Genomic DNA, 24,480 nt, shown 5'->3' on the forward strand with positions numbered 1-24,480 from the left:
CACCCACTTTTATTTTTATTACAGAAAATTTTGCTTCTCATCGAGGATCATGATAAGTAAATCAAACCCATGTTAGAGGGTGGTATTAATATGAAAAAGCTTGTGGATAATAGATATTCATAAGGTCTTCAAGTTGTCCATGTTATGGCATGGCGTGAGGATTAAATTATCTGTTTTTCATCTGGAAAATGTAAGATAGAGGAAATTGGTGATGTCAATTCTAAATTAGGTATTCTCCAAAAAAAGGTTATAGCGTTGACTTGTGTTAGCATTCGTGTTAGAACATATAGTCAACACCTTACAGATGATTTGATTGTAACAGTTAAAAGAAAAATGTTGAATTTGTTGCTTAATCATTCAAACTCTTACTCCAAGAATAAAGGAAGAAGCAAAAACTACTTAGTAAGTCTTGCGAACGTCTCAGCATCGGGGAGACAAATGTTATGCTACAAAGAGGAACCTAAACCGAACAAAACATAAAACAAGTAGAACCAATGTGCTACCAAATATTATTTAATGAATTATCCAATAATTTCATGGCAACTGTTAAATTTTATTGTTGTGTTCACAAATCACTCTGATTTTAAACCATCTGTATATTCAATTTTCGTAAATAATTCCATATTTACACTCATCAAGGCAAGCACAGGCACAAACAAATAGTGTGGGAAGTTAAGGTATCAAGCTCAAAACTTCCCTCTTCAAAATGTGGTAATTTATTCTCTATTTTATATAAAAAAAAAACTAAGACACTATAGCTGCTAACCATATCTAGTTTGGCACAACTCTAGGTCAGAATCACATGTACTGCTAATCGAAACGGATGACATTAAATCATTTCAACAAAAATAGAGAAGAAATCTTGGATAGGAACATGCTTCCAACCATTAAAAGCAGGTTAATATCATATATTACAGCAATAAAATTCTTCTAAGCCAGGACATCATTTCCATGCCAACCACAGTTTTAATTAGTTATTAGTCCAGCCGTTTCTATTTTCTGAAAGATAATTATGGAACCCTTATCACTGCATCTATGAAAGAAACAGAAGAAACACAGGTGTTCAGAGTAGTGAACACATACACAAGATCAAGAATGAATTGTTCTGTCATACAAGTGTAAACTGTCTACAAAGGGTATATTTCTTTCCCATCCCGGGCTATAGAACAAATATTGCTTCTCGCGGTCACGATTTAAGATACATCAGGTGAGGTTGTATTTTCAAAACAGATCAACACAACAATTCCCACAACATCAAGGGAGGAAATAACTAGATGCCACATATCAGGCAGCCTTTCGAAATCTTTTCCGCAGTTGAAGAAGTGTGATAACAAATAGAAATTACACTAAATTGATCCTAAATAATCCCTGTAGAAATGCTCGAAGTTGCATTTATTTTCAGTGAATGCTCAGGAATGTAGGTAAGACCTGTTCAACCAGTAAATATTACTCATAAGAACTTAAAACTGTTGATTGCCCTTTTGGGTTATCGAAAAAAATGTTAATGTAGTAAGAGATGGAACCAGAAAGATGACAGAGTCTGCCATTCTATCATACGATTCAAAACTTACATCCAATAGAACTGTATAAACAATATCATAATCAGATGTAACATCAAAGACCTACATTTTCCTTTTTCCAAGAAAGCAACAGATGTGGCAGCTCAAAATACTTAACCTTAAAGACAGTCAGATAAGAGATGACCAAAATAGAATTATCTTAAAATTCATAAAAACACAATAGTCTTAGCAAGATCGTATGAACCTTAGCACCAATATTATTAATCTTCTAACCATGAACACAAAATGCATATATATTCTTTATCATTATCCACACACATGTACGAGGCATCAAGGCTAAAGCAAAGGGCAGTTCAGTCCATATTATTTTGACACTTCAGACTAAACATTGTACAGATTTTGCAGTGGAGGGGTGAAAAACCGGCAATTCTAATTTCCACCTAACAACCAAAGGGGAGTAGTCATATATAAGGGTCACATGACAAGTAGCAATCCAAAGGTCATTACACAATGTCTTTGTATGTACATCAACCGTAAGGAGACAAAAACTATCTTAACTTGGTGAGTCACTTGGCCAAATGCAGTAACATTCAAGTTTAGTCACCACCTAGTTCATGCAATCTAAATTTGAGTTTCTCAGCAAACAAATTATCAAAAGAAAGTTGTTTTTTTTTTTTGTTTTTGGATGAGATAACCCATGATGCCTGCAATTATGGGAAAAGGAAAATACAAAAAGGGATAATTGGTAGTTCATAAGAAATGAAAAAAAGATTGGTCTTTTACCCTAAAAAGAGTATAAACCTAGTTCATATTAACACACAGCCATCACACTAGGAAAAAAATAAGACAGATGATAGAAGATAGTACCTTTATCCTTAACATCAATCTGCAATGAGTCCAGTGTAATTATGCCGTCGGTCAAGGGAAGTAACTCAAGTTTGATGGTAGCTGTTGATTGAGCAGGAACGCATCTGATGCAAGCAAACTCCATTATCAGTTTCTGTCCAAAGAGAGGGGGAAAAAAGAAGTAACTGAAGCAAATTATATTATCATTACCCTAGTGGAACTCTACTCTGCAGCCACAGATGCGTGCAACCCAAACCATCACTTGGAATGACATCAGATATGGGAGAAGATTGCTGATTAAAAGAATGAGAGTGAACTCCACCATTACTGCTCTGCTTTGGATTCTCTGAAGGAGGCGCAGAACTCAGCCTCTGTATTGTAGTAGACTCGGATAAACGAACAAATGGATTCATTGGTGTCGTTGGTGAACTCAAGGACCCTACCGAAGGAGGAGAAGTAAATGAGGCAGGTGCAAGAACTGTCATAGTTAGATCTTTGGGTGTCAAGTTTGAAGCCTGAAGCGTTAAGACCTGGAAAATTCAACAAGAGAATTTCTAACTATGAGACACAAACTAAAATTCAATGAAATGTAACAATCATGAAAATGCAGATTAAGAAAAACCTGAACAGGAAGCTGAGAAGATCTTTCATTAGATCCAGAAGATTGTCCTGATATTTCAGATGCAACAGAGATCATAAGATCCCTAGAGACTTGTGGTCGCCAACTGGTTGGCTGCTTAAAAAATAGCCTAGACCCTTCATTTAGCACAAACAATGAAATAAGAAAAATGAGAATAGTATGAAGTTAATCATATTATCTATGATGAACCAAATAGATAACTGGATGGTTACCTGTGTAGTTGCACCGACAGGATACCATAATTGCATACTTATCAGCATCCGAAATGCTCCTCCTTCCTTCAATGGGACTAGGTGCAAGATGCAAACTTGACGATGGAGAAATTCTTTCACTGTGAGCTTTTAGAGTTTTCTGCATAGAGCAATCTGGTTTAAGAATAAAAGAGTGCTCTTCACCTCTCCTGCCACGAGGAAATTCACAATAAGCTGATGATAGATAACAACTTCATTTCAATTCATGAACTAAGCTTTCTCCCCACAAGGAACAGTTAGATACCATTGGTTACAGTTAATGCTTTCTCTACTGACAAATTTATGCTCCTACAAAGTCTTTTAACTGCATATCAGAAAAATCTGTTCATAGGATCCCACGATAAAAAAAACAGGTAATTTTATAAATCATAAGGACGAAATTTATCCATCCTTCCAGTAAATCACTCCATACATTTTATGCTTTTATTTCCTATTTGTTAATCTTTTCCTCTACAGAAAAGGAGGACAGCATATTGCATGCTTTTTAGACTATCAGTTCTAATATACAGCAGAACACTATTTATTCGTCAAATATTGATAACAGAAATTTAAAAGAAAAAAAAATAACAAAAGAAAAAAGCACTATGAGGGTTAACAAATGAATGAACTATCTAACCATTTTTCAGGTTAGAGTAGGCTGGCTTACATTGAAATCATAATACAGAAGCAATGTTGAACAGATAACAATGCAACAATTTTCTAAAACATTGAGCCGTCAATTGGAATGGGTCCAACTGCAAAACACCACTCTGAAATATAAGAATACCAAATAGGCTTCATGCACTCCTAGATTGCGAATTCATCACAATTAAAATTTTAATACAAATGTAAACCTCATGCAAACATCAAGAGTATACTTATTTACTTCTCATGCATGAAACAAAGGATTTAATCCTATGATGACAGTTGCATAGCAAAGAAGCCCTTACCTTAATCTTCTCCAACTAGGTATGTTGGAATTAACGAAACATGTACTATTAGTGCGTGCAAAATACTAAAATACAGTAAATAGACGCCGCAAAGTGTAGGACAACTGGATAAACCAGGGCAAATGTGGTTAAACAACCAATAAATGAGAGCGCATTAAGATACCTAGAGCGAACAACAACCTGAGGGCTAAATTTGGCAAATAGTGGTCATTTCCAGCTTCAATGCAAGCAATTGGTAAAGATGAAGGTGAGCCACCTTTTGAAGCCTCCTCAAAAACAATTGTTATAGCATCTATAAATACAACAATATCAGCATTGCTTGATGGAGAAATATTCTGCAAAACAGAAGGAATAGGAAAATATTAAAATCTGTACAATAAGCAACTAGAGTTGTTAGCTATATCAGATGATATTCCGCGTGTAATGTAATGATGTAGCAAAATTCTTAACGCACACCTTTATTTGAACACAAAGAAGGTCATCTGTATTGCAGTCAGCAGCAAAAGAACGAATTTCTACTGGTTGAATAATTTCAAGTTTCCTCCTCCATCTCCTTCCAGGAATGTAGATGCCTTCGAGTCCACAACGAACAGAAAATCTTTGTCGCTCTAATGATACACCTCGGAAAGATAAAAGACCTTCAACCCCTACCTTCTGACTTTTCCATAACTTCTGAGATGAGTACTGGTTCCAGTCTCCAATGTCAAAGCTGGGTTTAGAACTTTGGGTTTTCACAGGTTGAGGAGATGATGCAGTATTCTGAGGCAATGATGACATGGAGTAACTTCTAAAATGGGAGAAGAGCTGAGAACCAGAAGGAGAAGGCTTTTGAGAAGCACCAACTATTCCTGAACCAGAACCTAAACGAGTAGGAGATAGAGAACGAGCTGGAGGAGGAAGAGTATTATCCAAAGGAAGCAACCATTTTAACAATTCACCACAGGGATCATAATTCACGCAATTTAAGTTCTCCTGATTCTCAGGAGACAGATTTCTCTCCTGATATTTCTCAAATTGAAGAATCTCAATGATAGGATCTCTCAAAAAATTAACACCAATATTAACTTGTAAAAGTACCTGCATCCTTCCAAACAAAGAAACAGAAAGAGAATCAATAGTCTGACCCTTCTCAAAATGAACATCAATAAGCCTTGTATATATACTGAACTGCCCTGTTATAGATACTGTCCAAAGATATCGTCTTTCATACCTTATGAAATGGTCTCATTTCAAATATATATTATAAGTTGCAAGGTTTCCTACTAATGCACAGGATATACATAATTATTTCATAATATGTGGATGTCTGTCAAGAAGCTAATAAAGCCATCAACTGTTGTGAGTCAAGCTCAGAATACATATGCATAAAAGAAAAAGGGTATATACATGTAAACCAATGAAATTACAGAGATTACAAAGGCATGAAAGATAGACTTCTACTTAAAATTATTTTTGTAAATACAAAATAAAATAGCTAACATTTTGGGATTTCTATCCTAAGAGGGAAAAATACATAACCTAAACTCAATTCACAAAGTCTTGACTGAAGCTTCTTGGGGCAAGATGCAAAACCACTCATGCACCTTGCTTTACAATAGCAGCTCCAGATAGGATATTTTAATTTATTTGATAAAAGAAGATTGCCACTGTCAGAAGCAAAAAAGTAAAACCAAGATACAGTAATTATAATTGAAGGATAAGACATCCTCCTCTGCACAAGCAATAAAGCCTTCTACTCATGCCAGATATCAGCTGGCCACATAAATTTTCTCATGCATACAGAATAAAATAGTAATAGTTGGAGTTGTTTTTATGCAATGCAGCACTTCTATACATTTTGGGAATATGCATATTTTTACATGTAAATTGAGAGCACAAAAAGCAGAAAGGACTACACAATGACATGGCCTAGCTCAATTGTAAAGCATCTAATTTAAAAAACCATGAAGGACCATTTGTGATAAACACTGACCATGGAAAACATATCAGGCATCAATTTCAAGAATAACTAAAATGGCATGTTATTCTGTATGTCAGACACAAACCAAAACATCCAAAATGCTATATGAGTAATAGACCAGACCACTACAAATACAAAGTAAAGAGCTACACTATTTTCTTAGAAGTCAATCAGGAGAAAATGCTAAATAGCGAGAATATAGAGGTTCTTAGACACATACCACTATGTCCCCATTAGAAAGAGAGTAACAGTTAACAGTATTCCTTGCTGCTCCACCAGAGACATTTAAATCAAAATTCCCTCTATCAACAAGAGCACCAAGTCGAGATATATTATTTGCAGTCGAGTTCTGACCATCCATCTCAGAAGACCTGGGATCAAAAGTACCTTTCTTAGACCAAAGTGGCTCCCCTGACTCCGCAATCCTGACAAAAAAGTGAGAGTTCCTAAATCTTTGCAATAACGATTCAGTTTGTCTTTTGTGATCTTCCATTCTGAGGAAGGATTCACTGGCAGAAATATCCTTCTGTGAATCAATCTCCTGTTTTAATGGCTCATTCTGATTTTGGTCCATCAATTGGTTGCCAGAGCCCATTTCTTCTCCCGACTCCAAATTTGTTCTATCTTTCATGTTTCCATTTTGTTTTTCAGGGCTTTGTCCTATGCCATTTTTGGACATCACTGCAGCAACTTTAAATGGAGTAATAATTTCTGTATCCTGCTTATATGCTGACAAGCATGCCAGGATATGAACTTGCTCACCTGGAATACATATAGAGTTCAGGTATCATAAAATGAATACAACATCTATGTCATGTATAATAACTAATGCAAGTCAACACTGGAAGAAGAACCAAGAGATAACAAAAAATAGGCACCGGGAAAAACAAATGACCGATCCAGCGAGCGGAGTGAATTTATATCTGGTGCATTATTCCAGCCATCAGGAAGTTTCCCTGTAAGAATTTATGAGGTGTGAAATATGACATTAGATTACAAGGAGAAAATCAAACAATGCATCAAAACCACACACCAATTGAAAGCTTAGTGAAACAAATTTGTATGTAAATGAAATCAAAACATGATGACTGTCTATGCATGGAACATACATGCTATGGTACTCATTGAATCAACATGACAACCTAACTCCAATGGTTCAGGATGTACCATGTGGAATAGTAATCCATCCTTCTTCTTCAGAAACATCAGAGTGATTCTCCACATCTATAGACTCATTCTTAGCACTGGCACCACCACCAGCTCTACCATTTTCGCCTGCAACAGTAGATCCATGAGCTGCATCGTCGTCATGAGCTTCAGTAGCTGTAGGAGATTGCTGGAATGGATCCTCAGCTATAAGACCTTCCAAAGTTGCTGATGGTTTTGACGATGCATAACGCGTGTCTATCGGAGGCTCATATACAGGAGGAACATGTTCTGTCACCGCATTATGATGTGTAGTAGTATATCTCTGCAGAAAATTCATTGCTGAGGAAAAAGTATCTGCAAAATACAACTCTTATATTTAATTGAATGTATAAACGATATTATCATGCGATTAAACAAAAAGTTAATGCGCAATTAGTGCATTCAAAGTTAAATCCAAAAAAGATAAAAAGAAAAAACAAACAACACTTTACTTTCCTAAGGATTAAAAATCATAAGCTTCCAAATAAATTGGAATTTGAACCGAGCAGAGGATAAACAATCATGCAAATCAAAAGCATAGACTCAACTACAATGTGCTAATTATTGATGTTATTAAGTAAGAAAAATAAGAAGGTTAACCAAGTATAAAGGCGAACTTAAGGATCTACCGTTGGTGATTTGAGATTTTCGGTTATTACAGAATATGAGTATGATAATTTTCTTTTGGGTTTCGGAATGAGAGAGAGGTGAGAATTACCTGATCGGATATCAAACTGGCCTGAGAAATGTGAGAAAGATCCACTTCTCTAAGGCAGAGAGAGCGAGTTGGCGAAGACGCGCTTTTCGGGCTTAAAGGTATACTGTTTCTATCTGACTTTTCATCTGAAATTGAAGGCCTTTTCATTAGGGCTTTGAAATTATTATCTTAGCCCATCACTGGATAATCCTGGATCCTAACACAGAGAGCGCCCAATTGCTTTCTCGTTATCTTTTCTTTTTTTTCCAAATAAATAATAATTATTATCAAATTTTTAGGAACTCAGGGATTTTTTCACTTTTATAAATATTAATATTATCATGTATTGCAAATAAAAAAATTAGAATTTTCTGTAACTCGGTGCTATTATAGACTATTATAATGCATTTTCTACCAAAATGAAGATTTGACTTTTACGGATATTGATAGGATAAGCAATGAGAATATTATTATTATTAGAAGAACAACAGCAAAATGATAAATGAGAAGAGATAGTGATAGTACAAATTCTAGGAAGAAGGATAGCATTTGAAGAAAATTAAAATAATAGATGAGATAATAATATGTGTTAATATCTAAAAGAATAATGAAGTATTTTATTTTTAAATATTTTTAAAAAATATATTAAATTACAATAAGAATGATAATATTCTTAAAAGAATATTAAATTATGATAAGAATGATAATAGTTTTGATTATAGTGATTTATCATAGAGTAATATTATTCTGTGTATCATCATATCTAATAATCTTACCGATTTTTATACCAATTTACTTTGGTCTAAATGGTAATAGTTTTGTAAAACTAAACAAACTATATTGTTAATCTTATGTTAACTGTAATATGTTTTTATTAAAGCTTATTTTATAAGAGTGAGGTCTCAAATTATCAAAATGATATCTTCTTAGCAAAATTGGTAGGTGATAGAATATCAAAGAAGTTGATCACATACATATGTTTAATTTACTGTTAGTATCATTTCTGTTAAGAAATGAAGAGGATCGAAAATATAGCTTCCTGCACCTCTAATTATAGTCTCATCATAATCATAATAGTTGGTTTAAAGCTAAAACGGATGGACTTTTATAGCTGAACAATATTAAAATTAATTATCAAAAAATAGCCATAAATAAAAGTTAAATACAGATATAGAATTAAAATTTGTATCTCATAATTTATATATGAAATTTTTGAAAATAAAAATAGAATTGGATCAAATAAAATAAATCATTTAATTTAAAAAATAAGATCGTGTTTTATTTATTAAATCAGAAAAAGAAGACATAGTTTGGTTTAAGCTAAAGTAACTAATGCTCAATCTTCCAGAACTAACAAGCGGAGTGGTTTCACATCATTCGCATGAAACGTTTCTTAAAAAAATTAAAAAAACGCCGGTGGTAGCATCACTTCTTATCTATCAATCTTCCGGGCATACCGCACCAAAATAAATTTAAAACAAAAAATGTCGAACACAGACAAACAATTACAAACCCTAGGAGAAGACCACAAACCACCCAGCGATCAAAACCTGAACCAATCCCAAGAATGGGAGACGATGGCGCGAGCTTGGTTAAGCGCATTCCCAGAGGCCAAAGCCGTAAATACCACCGAGGTCGAGTCTTGGATCGATTCAAACCGCACTTCTTTACCGGCTGACCTCCAGTCCATGCCTCGAACCGACCTTATTGACCGCCTCCTTGCCATTCAAAATTACATGAGATTGCCCAGTCAGGTACCTTTTGCATTTATTTCTTGTTTTTCCTTTGCGGGCTAAATTAATGCAATTAAAAAAGGTATACTTCTCGCTGAGAAGTAATTGAGGAACGCCTTTGATTTTATATGATACATTCGGAGCTAATTAAATGCAAATTTTGTTATTTTTTTTGGAGCAAAAGAGCAATTTGGAATACTCAACTAAACTCAACTGAGCCTTAATCCCAACCAAGTTGACTGGGGTTGTTAAATGCTCAAATAACTTACTTTTAATAATTGGCATTGTCTATGGTTAGTTTAACGGGATAAATGCAAGGATATAAAAACTAGGATGAGCTTATGTGATAGTAATAGTGAGTGAGCAGGGTGTACTAGATGCCAAATTGTGACCATAGCCATATGCTGTATTAAGTATTATATGGTTTGGCAAAGCAGTTCTTTTTGGTCAGCCGCCATGCTTTTCAGTGTTAATTTTTGGGGCACTTTCTTAATTGCAAAGTTGCTCTGCTTGAGATGTATGGGGATAAATGTGAAAACTCAAAGTTGGAATGCAAATTTTTTTTTTTTGGTTAGCTTTTCTTTTTTTTTTGGTTAGCTCTGTGTTTCTGCTTTAGTTCACTTATTGTAAAAGCTTCTTCTACTTTCTCCCCTGTATTGTATAATCTCATTAACTGTCATCTCTCCTATAGCAGGCAACAGAACTGAATCAGGTTGATATTCCACATGCTCGATTTCAACGAACAGATCAGTGGCTACCAGTTTATTCCTGGTTGGAATCTTTGGATAAAGATGAGGTGGTCAAGTCTAAAGATATTTCTGATTGGCTAACTGAGAACCCAGAGATTAAAGAACACTTATGCTCCAGGCATTCTCGATACCATTTGATGCACTACATTAAAAAGTGTCATATGAAGATACTAAAAAGGAGGGAGAAGAAGAAGGTAGCAGATCTTTGCTCTCTACTATTTGAAAACATTTTAACATGTGCTGGTGCCTTATATTCCAACATCTTCTCAGAAAATTCTCAGTGGCGGAATGCTTTCTCCATCTCATAGCTATAAGTAAAAATGTTCGTTTTATAACCTTTTTTTTCAATTTATTGACGTGCTTAGTTTACTAACTTGATGTGGGAGTATGAAGTAGGAGTTTTGAGGTATTGAAACTCAAGGCTTGTAATGCTGTCCAAACACAAGAGTTTAAAATTTACTTACATTACAATATTTTCACTTGGGAGTAAAATAAGAAAGCTCAAGAAAAGAATTCACATAGGTTAGATAGATGTAAAGAGGAACTTCTAGTCGAAAAGATAAAGGAAGAAAATGAAGAAATTCCTCTATGTGCTTTTTGCAGGCATTTGCTTTTGAGTTTGTAGCATCAACTACTTGCAGTCAATTATAAATGTCACATGAGCGTGGTATTTCTGATCTACATATTCTTATTGACCATCTAAGCTATGTGATCGGGACAGGGATTGCAGCATACTGAGAAACCAACCTCTCCAAATGCTCACAAAATTGTGGATGTGAAAGAACCAGCATCAATTCCAAGTATGCCCCTTTAATTGATTCAAAGTTAGTGTTTATGCATATATGTCCACAGCTTTTGAAGTTACCAATCCATGCCGCCACTGCCATTGTATGGTGGAATAGTTGAAAATCAGCCCATACATAACATTCTTTCAAGTTTTAGTTAAGTCTTCATGCGAGCAAGGGGATGGCTCAAGCATTCGCTATGCGTCAGAATAGATTTCAATTAAATGATGCAGAAAGAAAAACAAATACATGAATTTCTGGTGGATAGACAAATCTACAATCTCTTTGCATTGATTAGACATAGCATGTTGATGTTTTTGTATTTCTTTTCTCATGGGTCTTGCAGGCAATCCTTTGAACAATATACCTAAGGATAGTGACCTATACTTGGCCAAACGAAACGAAGCTCTTCGTAAATTTGAGATGTAAGTGACTAGTGGATTAACCTCCTTTTTCTTTTTCTTTGTTTTTCCTCTTTCTTGTATTGAACCTCATATTTGGAGTTTCTCCACTGGATATTTGCTTGGAATTTCAGTTTACTGGAGTTGGAGAAGACACTTTCTCCTCACTTTTCAAAGGCTCAAGCTATACAGAAATGAAGCAACGAGGAGAGCAATTTGGGGCCAAGACTAGGTCAGGTGGTGCAAATATTTTAATTTCCTTCAATTGATGATGCATTGTAAATAGCTGACCTAGGGTGATTCTCTTGAAGGTAGGACAAAGTTTTGGTAAGGCTAATGTATTGGTAAATGTTGTTCCCTATGTTTAAAATGTCATTTTAAGACATTTATTTTATAGGAGAGTTTGGGTTCAGATACTCCCAGCGAGTAGTAGATAGTGGTACTGCTAATATATATAGAGTTTTCGATTCTCATAACATGGTAATTTCTGCTTAGCTTACGTTAATAATGATTCATCTCTTAGAGTAATAGTGCCACTTGAAGCTGTTTCTCTATATATAGGAGAGAACAACAGAAGACTTGATAGATTATAGGAATCCACTTGTAACATAAAAAGAAACAGACTACTCTTTTAAAATAAAAAATGAATGGGATACGTTGATAAGCGGCGAAGCGCAGATGCTCAATTCTTGAAGGCCACGTGGAATGCTACAAATAATTGAGGTTGAGAGAAGCTTAGTTAGTTACTCTAGTCAGCAAGGCATGGGATTAATTATTTGTTGTGGACACAAGAGCATGACGCGGATGGATAAGACTCAGCGTCGGTTTTTCTGTTTGTTTCCTTTTCAATTACCAGTTGCTTTCAGCCCCTTTGATTTGATCTTCCTAGTCGGACCGTTTCTGGGTCCCACTTGCGTTTTCCTTTTCCTAATGGCCCCATTTACCCAGCATCTGAGTTGTCTGTGACGCATTTTCTCCTTTGCCAAAACTTTTAAGAGATAAATTCTCTCTTTTCAAATTTAAAATAAACTATAAATTCTAATTCTATTAAAAAACTAAATTGAATCTATAAAGAAAATGAAATTTTATTAATAAAGGAATTAAAAATGGATATATGCATAAATTTCTAAGTTAAACTAAATAATATATAATCTAATTTTTGTGTCTTTTGCTTTTTTTTTTTTTAAGTTCTAATATTTTTAATTTTATATATAACATATATAATAAAAAAACTAACAAAATGGTGAATTAATTGATATTTTTATTTATAAAATTTTAAAAAATTGATAGGTGTTCGGTTCAGAAGTTTGATGTAACTGATAGTTGTTTCTCACTGAACAACTAGATTAAAGCGTTTAGTAAGAACTTAAAAAATATCAACTGATAGTTGATTTAATCTCAATTAGCTGTTTTTAGAATTTTTTCTTATCAACTGATAGTTGATTTGATTTTTTATTTATCTTGACACTATTATTCTTATTAAAACTTATTAACAATAATTTACTTTCAATTGTTATTCTAATTAAATTTTTATACTTTAAAGTAAATAATTATTATTTTAAAATTATTTTTAATAGTTAAATAATTATAATATTTAAAATTATAAACTTTTATTACTAGAATTTAAATTTAAATTTTTATTTTAAAAATATTTTTAATAATAAATATAATTGAGCTAAAAAATTAACTATAAATTTTTTAATTAATATAAATTAATTTATATTATTAAATATAAAATAAAATATAAAATATATTTAATGATAAATAATACTTTTAATGCTCATTTAACATACTAACAATAACTATTAATAAAATTATATCAAATGGTTTAATTTATCAGTTACTAGATACCAGCTGGCTGAGTTAAATAGTTACTGAGAATTCAAAATTACTACTACTTTTATAAATAAATAATTATATAGTGTAAACATCAATAAACGAAGAAAATGTTCTCTAAAGAAAAAGAAAAAGAGAAGAAGAAATGAGGTATTTATTTTCGTTAACTCGAGCCTCCACCACATGATACTGTTTTATGAAATTGATTTGATGATGTTTTTTTGCTAGAAATTGTGATTATAAACTTAGGGGTTGGGTCCACTGAAATCTAAGTGGGTGAGTGTTCATCTTCATCTGTATTATTAAAGTGACTTATTAATTTATTTTGATTTTCTCTCTTGGAAGGATTATTTACTCATATGACCCAACTCTTTATTTGTTGCAAGAGACATGAAGGAAAATCAAATTGTTTAGGGCGTCGATTTTAAGAATAGAAAACAAAATAAAAATAAAAATGCTAGACATTTTCACCCTTACAATGTGTATTTTTATTTTGGTAGTATTAATGGGCATTATAGAGAATTCCTAAAGTTATAACTTCAATTTTTCTGTTTCCTTAATTTCATCTCTTTCTTTTTTCTTTGACAAACGTGAAAATCAAAGTTCATCAAATCCAAACAGCGGTATATTATCCCTGTTATTCTAGTTATAACTTTAATCAATTACTTTTCTATTTAAACAATAATTATAATTATGGATATTATATTAATTAATAGTAAGTTTCATAATATAATGAAATTAATCCCAGAATATAATATATTAACTATATTTATAATTTTTTAACAAAAGAAATTACAAGATTTTTATATTTATTGTATTTACTGAAACCCTAAAATATTAAAAAATTTAGTAAGAAAAACACTAAGAAATATATTTAATTGTTATAGTTTTCTAAATCATAATAATTAATTTTAATATATTACTATATGTGATTAGAGTATAATAACAATAGTGATGCAATACATATATATACGATTATTATTTATTAAGAATAATAAATGATTTGTCAAACAGAAAAAGATTTTAATAATTAATGATTAATAAATGCTAAAGAAAATTGAATTGTATGTCTGTTTCGAACCGTATGGGTAGAAAAATTAAATGCGTAATTACAATTGCAGTGTTAATTTTTGAAAATGCCACACTTGTATTCGGAATTTTGCCTTGCAATTATTGGCTGTGACTTGGCTTTCGAACCCACATTTCATGGAAAATGAAGAGCATTGGGAAGACATGATGCCGCCATGACTTGTTATTACTTTTTAGTAGTTACCCAACTTACCGACTGTTTACGAACTCAGCAGTTAACCGTTGAGAAATAGAATATAATTGCATAATACCAGATATTTTCCCGCCAAGTACATTAACAAAGCAGCATCAATAATTAAAATAATATATAGTATAGTATTGATTTTGGACTTCAAACCAGAAAACAAGAAAGAGCCCATTGGCTATCTAGCCACTTGAAGTGGGTTCGTTTTTCTTTTCAAACATTGATACGTTTTGATGGTTTCACTTATCCATTTGCGACGGGACATGAGTCAGCCGTCTATCACACTCACGAACACACCCAAACCGGTGGCTTACACAAGATGATCAATTTATCCTTTTGTTTTTCTAATTAATCAATAAACTAATAAAAAAAAAAGATAAGATAATTGAGCCACAGTGATAGTTGTCAGCTGTAAATTGCCAGGTGATTGTTATTTTTAGGTTTAGTTCTATTTTTAAAGATCAAATAAAGAGACTCTTTATTAAATTAATTTTCTTTTAAATTAAACGGGATCTAAACTTTTTAAATGTTATATAATAACGAAGAAGCATGAGATAAATCAATAATAACTAAATTTAAACTGTTGTGCAATAAATGTTCTCATGCGTGAGTTTTTTTCCAATTTTATTTTACCAGTAAAATAGTAAGATTTCAAGCCAAATTGGCATGCAATGCATGTGCATCTAATTTTTGAAAAGTTGAATTTATTCCCTTTTATTTTTACCATTTCGCTCAAAGTTATAAATTATATTCTGACTGTGATTTCATATTTTTCATTAGAACAAAATATTTTAGTATCGAAGCATTTTAGCATTTCATTTCAGACTATTCTGAATTATATATATAATTTAATTTTAAATTATTAAAATATAATATTATAAAATTATTATTCATAATCTAATTAAATAGTATATTGAAAAACAATGAGTATACATATATCCAGCTTTTCATTATCATAGAATTATAATATTGGAAAATCTCTTTTTGTAACACAACTAACTAAATTATAAAATATGATCTCTATGGGATAAAGCTATGAAAATCAAATTGAATAAGTTCTAAGTTGTTACTATTAAATAACATGGATTATATTATAAAAAAATTATAAATTAATGAAAAGATAAAGAGATGATTATTTGAAGTTTTTCAAATTATTTTTATTGAGAGAGAGAAAATAAATTTTATTATGTTAGAATTAAATATTACCTAACTACTTAACTTAATTCAATAATATATTTTTTTATAAAGCTGCTTCATTTCGACCAATTTCGTTAATCTCAGTCGGAATAACAATTTTAATTCAATCTCAGTCATTCGGATCCGAGATTTTGACTAATATAAAATAGAAATATTTTATTATATTTTTTTTAATAAAATAAGATATTTTAGCTATTTCAGATAAAACAGAACGGAATCAATAATCTTGATTACACGTGTCGAAAAAGATGAGTTCTAAAAAACTTAACATGAGGAGGGAAAAGATAAAAATTGAAGAAATAAAGTTTAAGGAGTAAATAGTATTTAATAAAAGGATGAAATGTCAGAAATTAACCCGAAAAAGCTTTCCGGTTGCTTGCTTCAGAGTACAGATACTCGCTTCTCGTCCGACGCAGCAAGACAGGGACTGTTAAATCATATCTATCCAACATTACAACAAATTTATAGTTTTTTTTTTAAATTTATTTTATTTCCTTTTTCCTTAAAGACGTGTGACTCAGCATCATTGTGTACTTGCAATCAAGTTCTTGCTCCGCAGCTTCTCTCCGCTGTCGTTTTTGTTTTTCTTCTCCTTTTCTCTAAATTCATGAACCAGCAGCAACGACAAACAACGATTGATGTGTATCTCTCACTCATCTCTGTTCATTCAAATTCCACATACCCTCAGATATTTTCCGTTTTTCTCTTCTTTAACACCTCAATCTCTGCGCTGCTACTTATTAACATTTCTTGATTAACAGTATTTCTATTTCCATGGCCTCTCTATTCTTTCTTTAATTCAATTTCAGTTCACTTCAATTCCTCTCTCTTTTCTTTTAAATTTTCAGTCTTTTATTCTTTTCACCTCTTTACCCACATGGGATTGGGTCTAACTTATAGAGCTCCGAATGGAACAAGAGTCATCATCCCACTTCGCAACTTTAATCCAACAATCTTTCAACACCCGTTACTCCTTTTCAGCCCGAGAAGCCCTTAATGGGTTACCCGACTGTTTTACCATCACTGACCCTTACATTTCTGGCCACCCAATTATATTTGCCAGTGATGGGTTTTCAAAACTGTCCGGGTTTCCAAAAGACGAAATTATCGGCAAGAACGGAAGGATATTTCAAGGACCTAAAACAAACAGGAGGTCAATTATGGAAATACGTGAAGCAATCCGTGAAGAGAGAGCTTTGCAGATTAGTTTGTTGAATTATCGTAAAGACGGCACGCCGTTCTGGTTGCTTTTTCATATGACACCTGTTTTTAATAAGAAAGATGGAAGAGTTGTTCATTTTGTTGCAGTTCAGGTACCCATTTTAAAGAGGAGAAACGGGTCGGCTTTGAGTGAAGATGGCTCTGGTTTGAGAGAGATTGTCTTTGGTTCTTGTAGACGAGAAGTTTGTTCTGATTCTTTGGTTGAGTTGGGTCGGGTTTTGTCTTTGGATTCGGATTCTAGAGGTTTGTGTTTCAATTTGTTAACAATTACTAATTAGTTAATTTTCTTGATTTGTTAATTGATGAGTTTGTATGCTAATTAATTTACAGGATCAAATATTGAGGAGCCATGTGAGGCTAGTGAGGCTAGTGAGGCAGAGAAGAGAAAAGCAGTAACTGCAATTAACAGTATATTGTCCGTATTGACTAATTATAGCGAGTGCAATGGTGAATTGGTGTGTGCAAAAAGATGCAACTTAGTCGGGGCAGGGATGATTAGCTCATCCTTAAATATATCTCTTGGTAGAATCAGACAAAGCTTTGTATTGTGAGTTGATCCAGATTTCCTATTTTTTTTAATTTGTTTTTCTTTTTCAAAATTCCATATGAAAAGTTTTTGTTTTATCATAATTGCTAATGCCTGTATTTGTGTTTCTGTATTTGCAGAACTGATCCACATTTGCCAGATATGCCTATAGTTTACGCTAGTGATGCTTTCTTGAAGTTGACAGGTTTATTTCATTGGTTGACATAGATTAATTTAGATAATGTGTTCAATATGATATGAACTATGTGAAACATAACTATTTGAGGCATTTTGTTATGTTGTATCTGCAGGTTATGCTAGGCATGAAGTGTTGTGGCGCAATTGTAGATTTTTAGGTGGGATTGATACAGATAGATCAGTTATCGAGCAGGTACCTATTTCCAGTTGTTGCATTTGTGTGACTTGAAATGGAAGTTTTATATATTGAAAGCTTACATTGATGCTGAATGGCTTTTTCAGATAAAGAAAAATATTCAAGCTGAACAAGCATGCACAGTACGTATCTTAAATTACAGGTTGATTCTTTAACTGTTCTTTGAATGTGTTCGAAAGAAACTAAGTTTTCTTCATCGGTTTTAGCTAATTCTTTTTTTATATTAGGAGGAATAAGACTACATTTTGGAGCCTTCTTCACATATCGCCTGTTCGTAATGCTACTGGCAAGGTATTATGCATTCATAAACTTCTCCTATTATCTGTCCATCTTTTACACCATTCATTATCGTGACACTGATATGTGCTTCATCTGGAGTAGTGAAAGAGAGCTTTGTTTCCTTTTATTTTACTTTAACCAACTATATTTCCATTTCATTTGGCTTCTTGATATGATTGCCAATTCAGTGTAAATCACTTTTACTGTAGGCTTTGAAATTCAGGTCTTATATTAGGTTGTGATGAAATGAAGTTGAGAACCCAAAACTGCTAACTGGTCATTAGTTTTCAGGCATAGAAAGTACCTTAAGAGCCCAAAAGAATCCTTACAGAAGCCTAAGTAATACCAGACATGGTCAATTTGTGTTGGATTCGCGGTGCTTGTTTCTACCTGCCGGTAACTAGATTTTAATTGTTCTCCTTGATGAGCTGGTTACTTTTGACAGGAAGAATTAGGGAACTGTATGGCACAAGCTCTTCTTAATGGACAAGATAGTTATCTGAAATCTAAATGTTTATGGAGGTTGTTAATTGTTTGTATAATTGGGTTTAAGATTTATTTTGAGGTACTTCATTTATAGCTAGGTTGTTAAATGTTAATTGTTTGTTTGTAGCTTCATTTTGAGGTACTCATAGGTTTTCTAAGAAGTACATTATCTCAAACCAGAAATGGATGGTTAAAAAGTTGAAAAAACGTAAGGAAGAACTATGTAAAAATCATTGCGATATTCTGACAGAAAATGGCTCTTCTATTTGTTGGTGGGATAAAAATGTAAATGGTCTTTTCAATTCCTTAATTATATCATTATATTGATATATAACGTGAGGTTGTTATTGTTTTTCTGGGCCATGCTTCAGAGAATGTTCAGACTGTTTCTTCTAGTTACCTTTGTTTGGAGAATGCCTGCTCAGCTATCTCAGGCAACCTTAACCATGCATAAACTTAGTTTTTTAATTAATGAAACTAGTTATACGTAATTTGTGCATCTTTTTTTTTTCTTTTTCTCATTAACTTCGCTGTGGAGGTTTTATGTTTTCCCATTGTACTTATCTCACTATGTTGGCATGCCCTAATTATCACAGTATAAGCCTATTTCGCGGAGGACACATGTAGTTTAGGCCGACCCTGTGATAGATAATGATTGTTGACTATACTTTTGTTTTATTGCACCTTTTAATGTAATGAATAATAGTAGTGTACTGATTTTATCAACTTATTGTGGCCAACTTAAACACTCTGAAAGGATGAAAGATGCCTTCAGAAATGATTGATGGAGGTAGGGAACAACATAGCTTTTAATTTTTTATGGGTTGCATTCATAGGAATTTCTGATGATAAGCATGGTATGCTCCTCAGTTGTCAATCTCAGCAATTATATCATTTTCCATGCTGGCTAGCTGGTGTAGAAGGTAGCCCATCTTTTATGAAATTTGTCAATATCCTCATCAACATTTGGTTGTTTATATATGGGGTTTCCATGGTCCCCCCTTTTTATTTCTGCTCTAGGTTCTTAGCGAGCAGTGTCAGAATGGTGATGCCATTCTCCTACTATGTTGATAAGTTAGTACACTTTGTTGAAGAAAGTTATCATTGAGGATATTTGATAGCTCTTGTAATTTGAAGTTGGGAAGCAAAAGGTGAGAAGACCCATCTTCTCCTCAAATCATTGATGCTACATAAAGAATATTTGTTTGAAGACCTATCTTCTCCTCAAACCATTGATGCTACATACTTAAAGAATATTTTTTTGTTATGAATTCAGATTTGTTTGTTAAGCTCTATTTACAATGGGTTGTCATTTTGGTCTACAGTTGTCACATATGTTAGTAGCATGGTATGATGCATCCTTGTATTTGTGAGAATTTTTTTTCTTCCACTGTTTTGTTTGTTTGCCTTCGATGGTTGCCAGCTATGTTTAATTCCAGCCGACAGGAATAGTTCTCTTTCCCCGCAACCCCCTCCCCCCCCCCCCGACACTCAATCAAATCTTCTTTTTTGACGATTGAATGCACCCCTATAGCCCCATATTTAGTAATTCCCGAACTCTTTCTTCGGTATTGGGGATCGTCAAAATAAGCAAAAACACTATTTCTACGGAAAATACCATTTAGCGGTATTTCAATCGAGATAGCCGAGGAGCGGGTGTCTTCTCTTTTTTTTTTCCTTTTTTGCAAAAAGTTATCATTTTTAGAATTCAGTATGAAAAAGAATTCTTTAGTCTACATATGAAAAAAGCAAAAGGAGTGCAATTTAATCTTTAGCACTGAGCTTGTAGTATGCTATTCTAGTTGTAATATTGATGTGGGACTGCCAGTTAAGATTTTAATACTCTTACTAATTTTAGGATATGTTATTTTGTATCCTTACGAAGGTTTATGGTAACATGAGATCTAAAATAAATTAGATTCAAATAATCTGGAAGTCAGTAATTAAGAATCATAGATTGTAAAACTGTGAAGAAGATTATTTCTTTTCCATATTTTTCATTGGCTAAGAATTGCTGTGGTAGTTCTACATAATTTGTGTCATTTTTCACTTTTGCTTTGACAAGTTATCATTTTGGTTGCAAAATCTTGTGAGTCCATGATGAAAACAACATGCCTAAAGCTTTATGCAAATTTCCTTTTCCTTTTTCAGATAGCATACTTTGTGGGTGTTCAAATAGAAGAAGGTTGTAAAAGCCAGGACACACATGGATTCAGCCCTGAGATGAGGCAGCTCAGTTGTGTAGGTGCAGTAAGGGTAGCTGTAAGGAGTTCATCGATTGGTGCTGGCTCCTCTAAATCATAGTATAAGTCTTCAATATTCTTCGCTTCAGCTGGTTACTGGATTTCAAATGATAAGACACAGCTTGAAGTTCATCTCATCTTGTAAATGTTGAAATTGGAGGAAAAAAAAAAAAAGTTACCCTGATGGATTGTTGTGATATTCGAAATGTTCATATACAAAAATATTTTCAGCAATCGAATGTGTTCTCTTTTAGTAGAGAATTATGTGTTTTGAGATCTTAGGATTGGTTGAATAGGGGAATTGGGATCAGATTAGCCATGTGGTATCAAGGACACTGTTCGATTGATATGTGCTTTGTACCATGGATATTCAGATAGCAAATTACTTGAGCAATAGAGGCTTAAACTGGATACATTTAAAACGAACAGAGTACGTTCTTAGTAATTAGGTGTTTGGTCTTTATTCTTTGACCCCTGCTAAAATGCCAGCCATGCTGCACCCAGCTCCTAGAGAAGATGGTAGTCAGATCATATGCTACCCGATGGCCCGGCAAAAATGCGTTCAGCTATGAGTTCCTTCCCAAGAAGAATCCACTGTGAAGGCACACTATACTCCTACAAGTAACTTTCTGGTATCAAGGTCAGGAAGAAAGCATTTAACGTTTGCCGATACCAATAAACACTATCGTGTTCCATTATATGAACAACAACGACAGCATCACCTCCATCTAATGAATGCTTCATATAAAGTTCATATTTCAAGAATTGTTTCATTTTAAAACTATTTGCTATATGAAAAAGAAAGTTCACTCACCTTGATTATTAGAATGTCAGATGCAATAGTCTAGAATATAGCCCCTTTCTTTTAGGCTAATAATATAAGAGTTAATAGAAAAAAAAAAAAGTCGGATTCATATCGTAAATAATTTTCAGAAAAGAAAACATTACAGTAGAAAATAGTATGGCATGCAGAGTTTCTTAAGAAAGGATAAAACCAGTAACGAGATTGTACAAGTTAAATGAGTTACAAAGCAAGGATATAAAGGACCTTTTACCCAAATAGGAATATTCATAAAATAGTTTGGTTTTGCATATATATAACATACAAAAAGAAAAAGAAACTAATTAATTTGAAAGTCGACAAGTGGATAATATTTGGGTAAGATTATGAAAAAAATGTGATCTTGTTTGGTAAACGGAAATACTTGTATAAAAGTTCAGTGATAAACTGCAAGCAATCGAGACAAAAATTAAATATACGTGATCTCCTCCAATAAGACACCAAATATAACACAACCCCCAAAACCCTAACTATCTTGAACCCACCAAGAAGCTAGAAACATCAAGAATGTCGATCATGATCAAGATCCCGTCTATTCTCATAATCTTTCCACTTGCTTTAACTTTCTTCACACTCTCTACATCACAAAATCTTCCCTACATGCAACCCTATTTCTCCATGATAACAGGTGGAAGATGGGTTCTTCTCCAAGAAAGCATAGGCATCTCAGCCATGCACATTCAAGTTCTCAAAAACAACAAAGTCATCATGTTCGATCGTACAGATTTTGGCCACTCTAATCTGTCTCTGCCATACGGCAAATGCCGCTTCAACGACGAAGCCGTCATGCTAGATTGCACTGCACATTCTGTCTTGTACGACATCGCTACTAACACATTTCGCCCTCTCATGATTATAACCAACACTTGGTGCTCTTCTGGCTCCCTTGATTCTAACGGCGTTCTTGTACAAACTGGTGGTGATGGAAAAGGTGAGCGTGTCGTCCGTACATTCACGCCGTGCGATGACGATTCTTGTGACTGGGTTGAGCTTAGTAACAGTTCCAGCACTCTCTTGAATAGGAGATGGTATTCTAGTAATCAAATATTACCTGACGGTAGAATTATAATTGTTGGTGGTAGAAGGGTTTTTACTTATGAGTTTTACCCTAAGGGCAGTTCTTTGGTTAGAGATAACATGACATTGCCTTTCTTGGTTAAAACTAGAGACCCATTAGAGGAGAACAATCTTTACCCCTTTTTACACCTTTTACCCGATGGTAATCTTTTCATTTTTGCCAATAATCGATCCATCTTGTTTGATTATTCAAGAAACTTAGTTATCAAGGAATTCCCTGTTTTGCCCGGCGGTTCTAGAAACTTCCCTTGTACTGGCTCTTCCGTTTTGCTTCCTCTCCGGTTAAATCGCGGCAACGGCGTCGGCGTTAATAATTATATGGCTGAAGCCGAGGTGATGGTTTGTGGTGGGTCACAGCCTGGTGCGTATCTCAAAGCTCACTTGGAGAATATTTACATGGAAGCATCAAGAACCTGTGGCAGATTAAAAGTGACCGACCCGAATCCTGAATGGGTGATTGAGTTCATGCCAATGCCCCGAATCATGAATGATTTGTTACTTTTACCCACTGGTGACGTCATTATTATCAACGGCGCTGCTAATGGAAGTGCGGGTTGGAATGATGCGGTCAACCCGGTTTTCCATCCGGTTCTTTACTTAACTGAAGCGGATCCGACCCAGAGATTCATAGTGTTGAACCCGACGACTATTCCAAGAATGTACCACTCAACAGCAGCATTATTGCCAGACGGCAGGATATTAGTGGGAGGAAGTAATCCACACCCAACGTACAACTTCACTGCGTATCCGTACCGTACGGAAATGAGTTTGGAGGCTTTCTACCCGCCGTATTTGGACTCGATTCATGCACCTTTAAGACCGTCAATATTGACAGTGGAGGGAGCGGTGTCGTACAATTGGATGTTTTCTGTTACGTTTGTGTTGACGCTCTACCGGGAGGATTTAGGGATAGGGGTTAAGTTGATGACGGCGTCGTTTAATACACATTCGTTTGGAATGAATCAGAGAATGATTGTGCTGAAAGTAGTGAGCGTGTGGAGATTGTCTGAGTTTGCACATAAAGTGAATGTTGTTGGGCCCACTAATGTAAACGTGGCACCACCTGGATATTATATGCTTTTTGTTGTACATGCTGGTATTCCTAGTCATGCTGTTTGGGTTAAGGTACAGTGAGACTCTTTTAGACAGGAGTTAAGATTCTTTATTCAGTTAATTTTTGTAAGAACAAAACAAAAACCAAAGAATAGTGTCTGTTTCTTGCATTAAGCTGTAAATTTTAGACACTTTCTAGAAAGTGAAAAAGAAAATAGAAAAATGGAGATGCGGGGTATCGATCCCCGTATCTCTCGCATGCTAAGCGAGCGCTCTACCATCTGAGCTACATCCCCATGCTGACATCTTATCTTACCAATTATTTTTCCATTATAAATTCTATAATAAAGAATGT

General features: G+C 33.8%; 4 protein-coding genes and 1 non-coding gene across 11 annotated transcripts; 3 read left to right on the forward strand and 2 right to left on the reverse strand.

Annotated features, from left to right (window-relative positions):
• Positions 1 to 1,086: 1,086 nt before the first annotated feature.
• LOC8287018 lies at positions 1,087 to 8,254 on the reverse strand. 3 transcript variants are annotated; one of them, XM_002520093.4, is made up of 11 exons: positions 8,053 to 8,254; positions 7,314 to 7,649; positions 7,025 to 7,102; positions 6,367 to 6,908; positions 4,643 to 5,263; positions 4,367 to 4,521; positions 3,219 to 3,406; positions 2,989 to 3,122; positions 2,577 to 2,896; positions 2,388 to 2,491; positions 1,087 to 1,428 (listed from the first exon to the last, which is right to left on the reverse strand). In XM_002520093.4, exons 2-11 carry the CDS (start codon positions 7,630 to 7,632, stop codon positions 1,358 to 1,360), a joined length of 2,532 nt encoding a protein of 843 aa, XP_002520139.2. In that variant the 5' UTR covers positions 7,633 to 7,649; positions 8,053 to 8,254; the 3' UTR covers positions 1,087 to 1,357. The 3 variants fall into 3 exon arrangements, with proteins under 3 accessions (XP_002520139.2, XP_015575275.2, XP_015575276.2); XM_015719789.3 differs by lacking the exon at positions 8,053 to 8,254 and adding an exon at positions 7,964 to 8,049; XM_015719790.3 differs by lacking the exon at positions 8,053 to 8,254 and having other exon boundaries at positions 7,256 to 7,507.
• Positions 8,255 to 9,280: 1,026 nt separating this feature from the next.
• LOC8287019 lies at positions 9,281 to 12,227 on the forward strand. Of its 4 annotated transcripts, none has more exons than XM_015719768.3 (5): positions 9,281 to 9,785; positions 10,456 to 10,707; positions 11,235 to 11,313; positions 11,645 to 11,723; positions 11,834 to 12,227. In XM_015719768.3, the coding sequence occupies exons 1-5, from the start codon at positions 9,516 to 9,518 to the stop codon at positions 11,895 to 11,897; spliced, it is 744 nt and encodes a 247-aa protein (XP_015575254.1). In that variant the 5' UTR covers positions 9,281 to 9,515; the 3' UTR covers positions 11,898 to 12,227. The 4 variants fall into 4 exon arrangements, with proteins under 4 accessions (XP_015575254.1, XP_002520140.1, XP_048226399.1 ...); XM_002520094.4 differs by having other exon boundaries at positions 9,286 to 9,785; positions 10,459 to 10,707; XM_048370442.1 differs by lacking the exon at positions 9,281 to 9,785 and adding an exon at positions 9,823 to 10,334.
• A 4,303-nt stretch (positions 12,228 to 16,530) lies between these two features.
• Positions 16,531 to 21,415, forward strand: LOC8287020 (protein TWIN LOV 1). 2 transcript variants are annotated; one of them, XR_007214896.1, is made up of 7 exons: positions 16,531 to 17,469; positions 17,557 to 17,773; positions 17,893 to 17,957; positions 18,064 to 18,143; positions 18,233 to 18,268; positions 18,374 to 18,437; positions 21,063 to 21,210. XR_007214896.1 is itself a non-coding variant. In XM_048371394.1 (7 exons), the coding sequence occupies exons 1-7, from the start codon at positions 16,914 to 16,916 to the stop codon at positions 21,213 to 21,215; spliced, it is 1,191 nt and encodes a 396-aa protein (XP_048227351.1). In that variant the 5' UTR covers positions 16,531 to 16,913; the 3' UTR covers positions 21,216 to 21,415. The 2 variants fall into 2 exon arrangements, 1 of the variants encoding a protein (XP_048227351.1); XM_048371394.1 differs by having other exon boundaries at positions 18,233 to 18,288; positions 21,063 to 21,415.
• Positions 21,416 to 21,558: 143 nt separating this feature from the next.
• LOC8287021 (aldehyde oxidase GLOX) lies at positions 21,559 to 24,435 on the forward strand. The gene has a single exon (XM_025157520.2). The coding sequence runs from the start codon at positions 22,503 to 22,505 to the stop codon at positions 24,204 to 24,206; it is 1,704 nt and encodes a 567-aa protein (XP_025013288.2). The 5' UTR covers positions 21,559 to 22,502; the 3' UTR covers positions 24,207 to 24,435.
• On the reverse strand, positions 24,349 to 24,421 carry TRNAA-AGC. Its single transcript has one exon. It is a non-coding gene; the product is annotated as a tRNA-Ala (tRNA).
• Positions 24,436 to 24,480: the final 45 nt, after the last annotated feature.

The sequence above is a fragment of the Ricinus communis genome, chromosome 1 (genome assembly GCF_019578655.1).
Source record: "Ricinus communis isolate WT05 ecotype wild-type chromosome 1, ASM1957865v1, whole genome shotgun sequence".
NCBI lineage: Eukaryota > Viridiplantae > Streptophyta > Magnoliopsida > Malpighiales > Euphorbiaceae > Ricinus > Ricinus communis.

What these genes read in the sequence shown, in the direction of transcription:
- LOC8287020 (XM_048371394.1), top strand. Translation starts at nt 16,914, where the DNA reads ATGGAACAAGAGTCATCATCCCACTTCGCAACTTTAATCCAACAATCT. An exon ending in ATAGATCAGTTATCGAGCAG is followed by an intron (nt 18,144 to 18,232) that starts GTACCTATTTCC and finishes TGGCTTTTTCAG; the next exon opens with ATAAAGAAAAATATTCAAGC. An exon ending in TTCGTAATGCTACTGGCAAG is followed by an intron (nt 18,438 to 21,062) that starts GTATTATGCATT and finishes TTCCTTTTTCAG; the next exon opens with ATAGCATACTTTGTGGGTGT.
- LOC8287021 (XM_025157520.2), top strand. Translation starts at nt 22,503, where the DNA reads ATGTCGATCATGATCAAGATCCCGTCTATTCTCATAATCTTTCCACTT.
- LOC8287019 (XM_015719768.3), top strand. Translation starts at nt 9,516, where the DNA reads ATGTCGAACACAGACAAACAATTACAAACCCTAGGAGAAGACCACAAA. An exon ending in ACATGAGATTGCCCAGTCAG is followed by an intron (nt 9,786 to 10,455) that starts GTACCTTTTGCA and finishes TCTCTCCTATAG; the next exon opens with CAGGCAACAGAACTGAATCA. An exon ending in AGAACCAGCATCAATTCCAA is followed by an intron (nt 11,314 to 11,644) that starts GTATGCCCCTTT and finishes TGGGTCTTGCAG; the next exon opens with GCAATCCTTTGAACAATATA.
- LOC8287018 (XM_002520093.4), bottom strand. Translation starts at nt 7,632, where the DNA reads ATGAATTTTCTGCAGAGATATACTACTACACATCATAATGCGGTGACA. An exon ending in CAGAGTAGAGTTCCACTAGG is followed by an intron (nt 2,492 to 2,576) that starts GTAATGATAATA and finishes TGCTTGCATCAG; the next exon opens with ATGCGTTCCTGCTCAATCAA. An exon ending in GATTGATGTTAAGGATAAAG is followed by an intron (nt 1,429 to 2,387) that starts GTACTATCTTCT and finishes CTGGTTGAACAG; the next exon opens with GTCTTACCTACATTCCTGAG.